We start from the raw sequence: 8,596 nt of genomic DNA on the forward strand, positions 1-8,596 counted from the left end.
ATAAGGACCAGGAGAGATCATTCACCAGTTGCCATCATGTAAAACAGACTCAACTTGGGAAAATTAGTTTGATTTATTACCAAATTTCAAATCGGAGTTGGAGAGGATAAAAAAACCCTAGATATTAAAACATCTTCCCCCCACCCCTCCCTTCTTCCCAGGCTTAACTTTACTCTTGCTTTTATATAGCACCTTCCCCCAACTGGTGCAGGGGAACAGTGAATAGGGGTTGGGGTCACTTCATCACAGGCTGTCTCTGCTGCTCCTTCCTCCTCAGGGGAGGACTCCTCACCGTCCTCCCCTGCTCCAGTGTGGTGTCCCTCCCACAGCAGACAGTCCTCCATGAACTTCTCCAGAGTACTTCCCACGGGTTGCAGTTCTTCATTAATTGCTCTGGTGCGGGTCTTTTCCATGGGGTGCAGTCCTTCAGGAACAGACTGCTCCTGTGTGGGTCTCCCACGGGGTCACAAGCTCTACCAGCAAACCTGCTCCACCCTGGGCTTGCCACGAGGTCACAGCCTCCTTCAGGCACCCCCCTGCTCTGGTGTGGGGTCCTCCCTGGGCTGCGGGTGGAGATCTGCTCCCTTGTGGGCCTCCCTGGGCTGCAGGGGCACAGCCTGCTCCACCATGGGCTGCACCAGGGGCTGTGGGGGAACCTCTGCTCTGGTGCCTGGAGCCCCTCCTGCCCCTCCTGCTGCACTGGCTTGGGGGTCTGCAGGGCTGCTCATCTCACGTCCTCTCATTTCTCCCTCTCCAGCTGCTGTTCTGCAGCAGGGTCTTTTTTTCCCCTTCTTAAATACGTTATCCTAGAGGTGCTACCACCATTGCTGATTGGCTTGGACTTGGCCATGGCCAGCAGTGGGTCCATCTTGGAGCTGGCTGGCATTGGGTCTGTTGGACATCAGGAAAGCTTCTGGCAACTTCTCACAGAAGCTGCCCCTGTAGTCCCCCCTCTGCCAAAACCTAGCCATGCAAACTCAATAGAAAATCCAGATTTCCAAAGTGGCCATTCTTCCTAGCACATTGACACCACTTCTCCCCTATCTCACACTTCCTCCTTCCCAGTTAACCCCTGGGTACCCTTTTACCTCTGAAGGCTTTCCATAATCTCTTCCAAGCCATCAATATCCCTCTATGCTGTCTGTCCTCTTGTCTAAGGCCAGAGAGTGCCTTTTACTGTCTTCCTGCATGGTTTCTCCCCAACCTCCCTCTAAGCACATTTGCTCCTTCTGGTGTCAGGTGTTCCTCTTTGCTGCTTCCAGCCCCCAGCATCTTTCTCACATCTCTTTATACATCTGAGAGCATCTGCTCTCAGCTTGCAGCTTTTTTCCCTCCACATACCTGACCCTTGAAGAGACTTTTCTGATGGGAAACCTGCAGGAACTTTTTTCAACGTGACTGAACAAGGTGTAGCCTCTGAGATCCTAGATGGTGGTCAAAAGGGCTGGAGGAGGTCCTTACTGTGCTCACAGATTATATACGTGCTCACAGCCTGCTTCTTCAAAATGGAAAAATCCTAGAGAAGAGCCCCTTCATGTTTCCTAGTATTTCCAGAAACTGATTTGAAATTATCCGTGTGCTTTGTCAATTACAGTGTTTAGCAACGCTGTGAGTAATTGTGTCAATGAACGGGTATTATTCTACCCTCTGGACTCAGCCTAGGGATTTGATTGGGAATGCATGTAAACTGCACTAAGATATCAGTGATTATAGAAGACTTCCTGAATTTAAATTTCCAGAATAATTTGTATTTTTCTGCACAAAAATGACCATACGGGAGTCAAAAGATTGGGGAAAAGAAAAATGGAGCTATTAAAATACCCATCAGTAGGGCATGCCAGCAGCTTGGAAAGTTTGACAGATGCATGTAGAAGTAAGAAAGAACATGAACTGTATGACTATTTTAACACGATCTCACGCATTTCAGAAAGCAAATCAACCTGTCTGTCAAGAGAAAATGATGGTGAGCGTGGCTTCACCTGGGTAGGCACAGTCCAGCCACCCACCAGTTTTAAATAAAAACATTGGTAATTTTGGGTAAACGCAGCTGTCATGGGAGAATTGGGTGGGTTGGCTGTCAGGACAGAAGCACACTGCTCAACAACTTCTAATCTAGAACTTCTTTCCCATGCAGGACAGGCATAGCAGGTGGATACTGATTTCTGAGGTTTCTCTTGCCTGACATGGGCATGCTTTGCACTGCATCCAAGGGCCCCATCCCTCCAGGCTGGTGCAGAGTGACAGCACAGACCTCAGGGCAGAGGACACTCACTCTGATCTCCCGATGAATTTGAGCCCTGGATGGTGGTCTTGTGCACAACATGGGATGTCCATGGATGTGATGTTTTATTACTTCTCAAGGGGTTCTTCTCTTCACCATGTGTTGCCTTCTGTATTGGGTTGCCCGTCATGCTGCCAGTGGCCATGGATGATCACAAGTCACCAGTAGCTGTGACATTCTCATAGGTGCTGCTGCTGCACCTGTGTTTTCAACTTTCTCTGCAGTGGGGTGCTTGCTAACTATCCTGGCCAAAATTGCATGCAGTGCTAGGTGATGCTCTGGCTTCTCTGGCTTAGCCACTTGGTGTCAGGTACTCTGTCTTGAATGCTTTGGCTTCTATTCAAGCTATATTGTGCTTATGTGTACATAGTTTTCTAAAAAAAAAGCCTTGTAAGAAGTACACAAGTTGCAGGTTTCAGGAAAGAAAACCTAGGAAATGTTACAGCAGTTTTAATTAATATATTTTTTCTCTCTAAAACCTAACAGTGCTTGCAGATTTGGTTAACCGAGCGTCGTAAAAACTGGTATTTAAAAACCTACATAAAGCTTATGAGAGTTGAATTCTACTTTTTATTCTTACAAATTCCTAGTGTACAAACTCTGAAGGCCTCATTTTTTGCTGGCAAAAGGGCTCTAGTATTCAGATCGTTACAGGCGGCTGTTGATAAAGGTCTGAAATTCACTCTGTGCACATTTACCCTCATTAGAAGTTGTGTAATCTGGAAGGGTCTTAGGCTTCTCTAAAGATTTTAGGAAAGCAATATGAGCAAAAGACCATAATAAGTACTAGCACCCAGGTTTGCGAAATTTAGGCATCACACTATTCCCAGACAGAGTTGGCCAAAGGCAGAACCAGAAATTTTTAACTAAGTAAGTGGTCCTCTAATAAAACTTTGGCTACAAGAGAAAGAATTTCAAGCAAGTTTTATGTGTGGAATGCCACTGATTCTTCCATAATGCTTACTACTCTTTATTTAAATGCTCAAACCACTGGTTCATGACTGAACAGTTTGACATGCTGCACCCTGGTACAGGTTGGCAGAAAGAACAGTATATTGCTGGTACTGAAATAAGGCAAAGGGAGCATACTCTGGAGGGTGGTGTCCCTTGTGAATGAATGGTTGTAAACTATTTGCTAGTGCATTGGCATGTCTCAAAAAAATTTGTCTTCTAAAAAGCTTCTAAATACTGAAGGCAAACAATCTATGGTAACAGATTTCAAAGGGAAGATAGGTATCTACATTCCTTAAGCAGCTTTGTAAACAAATTTCCAGCCTAGAAGAAGACGTGATCGCCTAATATGACCTCTTTCATAATGCTTTTGTGCGGTATATGCATTAAAAGTAATGGTTTGTAATTGAAGAAGAATGCATACTCTTAATGTATTTGTGAGTTCTAAACTTGCTGTCCTCCACTTCTAAGAAGGGATAAAATGGTAGCTGGTATGGCAGCTAAATACCTTACCAAAAGAGATAGTTTTTCTTAAATTCCATATCCATTTCCATCTTTGTTTGATGAGATACATGAAAAGAATATTTTTTTCTCTTGCCATTCCCACACTTCTAAAAAAATCAAGTAAATGAAAAAAAAAAAAAGAGATAGTAGCCACAATGTTGTTTGGCTGTTGCTTAGAGGGCCCTGTGATGAACCCACTATTAATAGGTCCAGTTTGATGTCACGTATGTGTATCTGATTGCAGAAGGTGAGACTGATCAAAGTTTTCACCAGAAATGTGTGCTTTTTCCACAGCTAACGGAACCCATCCAAGGTATTTTACTACAGGGAAGGATGGACTAGGAATTTAATCTCTCCCCCAAAGGGCCGATTGCAGTCTTATTTTATAACTCTGGAAATATGGAAGCCCATCACCTATCAGCAGTGAAAAATGACTGATTGTCCATTTTTCCATTTCCAGAAATGGAAAGCTGTTAAGAATTTCAGGATTTCTGACAGCTTCCTTATGGCCTTTAAGGCCTCTCTACCCTTGAAGGAGTCCACAGCTCCTCCTAATTTAGTATCAGCAGCAAACTTACTTAATGTACATTCAACTCCTGGATCCAGATAACTTATAAAAATATTGAAGAGCACTTGCCATAAAATTGAGCCCTGGGGTACCCCACTGGTGACTGGCCGCCAGCCTGATGTGACCCCATTTATACTATAACACATGCATGGTTATACAGCATGACTTCTAGTTTAGACTTGTATGTCTTTCAAGTAGCAATGGCCACATCATTTTTATGATTGCACTGTTACCCCTTCTGACTGGAAGGAGAGCATGGCACTTTAGCCAGTTTGGTGGCAGGGACTAAGACACTGTGAGCCTGCTGTCATTCACAGCAGTCTCGTTAGTGTACCAAACAAATGGTAACTGAACGTGGCTCCTTCTTTTGGGTCCCTCTTACTGGTAAAAAGTGTATTGCTGTGCTCTTCTGGGGTAGTGCTATGGCAAGAAGCACAAGCTGCAGGGCACATGGCCCAGATACCGATGGAGCCAGAATTCAGCAGCCCCTGGGTTGACCACAGTCTCCTTTGGCAGCCTCTGCAGAGTTACTTAGTCTTGTTTCTGCCTTCACTGGTAGAAATAAGACAGTGCTAATTCTTATTTTTTTGGGGGAGGTGGTGGTGGTGGTGTAAGTTAAGTGAGCCTCACTGGTGGAAAATCTGTGAGCAGAGATGCAATATTTTCAGTTTTTTTCTCAAGAGGAACCTTATTGAGCAGCTTGCACTAGATACGCAGGAGCTTCTCAATATCAAATGGGAGGCATACCGTTGTGGCTCTGAATAACACCTTCTGTTCTCATTTTCCAGCACCCTCCGTCTCAGTGGAAGTAAAGGTAACAGCTGTTAATTTCTCTGCTTCTTTTTTCTGCCCATCACTCAGTTGGACTGTACTTTTCTTCGTCTGAATATATAGAGCAAACTATTAGCTGGAATAAGAGCAATTAGTAAAAGTCTAATAGATTTGGCTATTTAGAACTGAAGTCATCAACGTTTTAATTAAATCTAAAAATTTTCAAGTCTTTGTTATGCTTAGATAGCCAAGATTTTGCCACAGCTCCCTATTATATAGAGGCCAAATATGACAGCTGTATCCAGTGGAAGTCCAGGGGAGCTCAGAATTGGGGAGCTTGGATTGAGGGATTTGGTTTTGCTTCACATTTGTAAAAGAACAATCTCTCCATTTAAGATCTCACATGTTTATAAGTACTTACACAAAACAAACTTTGGTTCAACAGATCCTTTGTGAGGATGCACATTTTCCATTTTTTGGCATAGCATTGCCATATCCTGGACTTTTGAACAAACAAGGAATGGGCAGCATAGGGGAATGGGTGCCTGTCTTTGTCTCCTGTCTGCAGCCAGAAGGCAATTGATTCACTCAGAAGGTTTTTGTTATGAAATGTCCTGATTTTGTCTGGGCTAGTGTTAATTTTCTTCCTAGTAGCTGGCATAGTGCTATGGTTTTGATTTAGGATGAGAATAATGTTGATAACACCCTGATGTTTTAGTTATTGGTAAGTAGGGTTGACACTGGTCAAGGACGTTTTCAGCTTCCCCAGCTCTGCTGGGTGCACAAAAAGGTGGGAGGGGGCACAGCCAGGACAGCTGACCCCAATCGGCCAAAGGGCTATTGCAGACCATCTGACGTCATGCTCAATGTATAAACTGGGGGGAGTTGGTTGCAGGGCAGTGAGCACTGCTCAGGAATGGGCTGGGCATCGGTCAGCTGGTGGTGAGCAACTGCATTGTTCATCACTTGTTTCATATATTATTATTATTATTATTATTATTTATTTATTTATTTATTTTTATATATATATTTTTTTCCCCCCCCTACTGTTTTATTAAACTGTCTTTATCTCAACACATGGGTTTTACTTTTTTCTGCTTCTCTACCCCATCCCACTGGGGAGTGGGGGGAGTGAGCGAGCGGCTGTGGTGCTCAGGTGCCTGCTGGGTTAAACCGCAACACAAAATCCATTCCAGCAAGGTCACATGGACCAGCAAGAGTGAGCATATTAATCTTTTTTTCATTTTCCTGTTTGCCTCCCTGCCAGTTACATGAAAGCTAGAATTTTATAAAAGTTTCCTAAGAGAATGGGGCATCTCTTATTTTATTTTTTTTCTTTTGAGATTTCCACCTTGAAGTCTTTTCTTCTAATATTTTAACTGACAGAGATAGTCTGCCTCAATCCCTAGAGGGAGTCCTGTTCGGTCCAATCTCAAAACTTCTCTAAGGCAAAAATGAATCTACTAGGACTCTTTCTGATTTATGATTTCACAGAAGGATTTGTAATCTGAGTGTCAAAAAGATGCTGACCTTTATTTGAGCCATGTGGGCCCTTCTTCCCTTTCCTGTGCTAGTTTGGAAAATGATTCAGTATATGAAGGTGTACCCTTGAATTTAGACCAGAGATTATCTGTATAATGTAGGTAACCAGACATCTACTGGTCCTACATCACTCAGTATTTTATTTAATGGGGACTTTATTAAAAGCACAGAAGCCCTTTCGAATGAGTGCTTTAGCTCTGGACTAGATGTAGCACTGGAAAACAAACATCCAGTAGGGAACACTCTCACTTTGGCAGGAATGATGTGTGGAAAGAAGGAGGTCACCAATGATGGATGATCCATGGTGGTGTTTTAGTTCCAGTCAGGAGGGGAGCTTCCTCAGAAAATGAGTTTGTTCTCACCGCCCTCATTTTGGTGCACATTACGGAGAGGTCTTGCAGTGAAGAGAGACGGGCAGAGCAGTGCTGCCCAAGGGTAAAGGCTCCCAAACTGTTATCCTTTTGCTTACTTGTCAATACAAGCAAGCTCAATATGTGGGCAGAATAGGATAATAAATTTATGAGAAATGGAACAAGAGGGACATTAAATAGAGTTTCTAGTCCAGTACAATATGGGGCACTTGGCTGTATCTCAGATTAACCTGCTTTTTTCTTCATCTAAGTGAACTTGCTTTTCTTAGGCTGTTTTTGTTGGCTTCACAGACTTTTTTGATTGCAGGCCATAGTGGTAGATGGAAACAACTCTTTCTTCGTGCAGGTTATGCTTTTGTACTTCAAATAATGAAGGCTGTAGCAGTCGTTGCAATGCTCACTTATCCACTATTTTGTCGTTGCAATCTGCGGCCAACTTATACAGTGAGGTATTGCTAACCAGCTAAGTGTGAGCCACTAACTCCTGTGCTGTTTTTTTCCCTTGCAGTTGTCACCGTTGTCCACACCTGCCCACCAGGCCGTATGAGAAGAGTGAGAAGCCATGCATGCTGTCGGAGTACATGGAGCAATACCCCCTTTATCCCATCACTCTTCCCAGAGACTCATTTAAGGCAAAGGAAGAGTACAACATGGCGCAGATACCCATGGAAGGCCTCTCAACTACAAAGTATGGAAAACAGTGAAAGAGAGTGAGGAATGTGACTTAGATAATGTGTGGGGGGGAGGTGAGTAATGGAGAAGGGAAAAATTATTTGTTTTCACAAGGGGAGCCTGAAAAGAACCATGTCGTGGTTGTACAAATACTCGTGTGGGCACTGTGAAGAAGGGATGAAGGTCTGAGGCCAGTTGTTGTAGTGGAGGCAAGCAGCTATTTTTCCTGCGCTTCTTGGAGGTTAAGATGTGATCTGATCAGAGAATACATGGGCCACAGAAGCACAGTCATGGTCTTGGCTTTTGCTCACTTCCTGTTTTGGGAAGGGTCCTGGGAAACAAGCAGAAATGTTGTCTGGGAAATTATGGATGATACTGGAGGAGTATTTTTCTTTTGCTCTGTGTTTTGTGTGGTACTCTGTACACTGTAATGCTAGTGACTGGTTTCCAAGGAGGTGTGAATATGGTAGAGCTTGGTGATCGGAAAGGGGATGTGGATGTTTTCCTCCAGGCAGTCAATGTGGATTGCTGGGCTGTTTCTGCTTCTCAGCTCTGTTGTTGCTCAGTGTTGGTGCTCGGCAGACGTCGTCACGCTTGCACCGTGCCCATTTCACTGATGGAAGTAACTTGTGAGGTTCTTCCCTACTGCTGGCAGAGTGATGTGCCAAGTGCTTGTCCACAGAAGAAACTCATAATAAATAGGAATCTGACCCTTTAATATGAATTTGAGAGCTTCCCTTTCCCCAAACAGTGGCTGCTGCCTGATCTTGATGTTTACTCTTTTGTCATCATAAGCACAGTCTTGAGCAACATCACTCTTGCCTTTGCTGAACCAAATTAGAGACCTTAGATATGCAAATGGATGTTAATAAAGTCTTAATGGCTAACACCACCCCATTTGTCCTCATTCTGACATGGAAGCTCAACCAACTCTTT

At 43.8% G+C, this 8,596-nt stretch overlaps 1 protein-coding gene across 1 annotated transcript in view; it reads left to right on the forward strand.

The window, feature by feature from the left end:
- Positions 1-8,596, forward strand: part of SAXO1 (stabilizer of axonemal microtubules 1) — a 26,409-nt gene that overhangs the window by 10,010 nt on the left and 7,803 nt on the right. The window contains exon 2 of the mRNA XM_009640042.2: positions 7,497-7,676. Coding sequence (XP_009638337.2) covers positions 7,497-7,676 — 180 coding nt within the window. The remainder of the gene's footprint in view (positions 1-7,496; positions 7,677-8,596) is intronic.

Source organism: Egretta garzetta, unplaced genomic scaffold (genome assembly GCF_000687185.1).
Source record: "Egretta garzetta isolate BGI_Z169 unplaced genomic scaffold, ASM68718v1 scaffold175, whole genome shotgun sequence".
Lineage (NCBI taxonomy): Eukaryota > Metazoa > Chordata > Aves > Pelecaniformes > Ardeidae > Egretta > Egretta garzetta.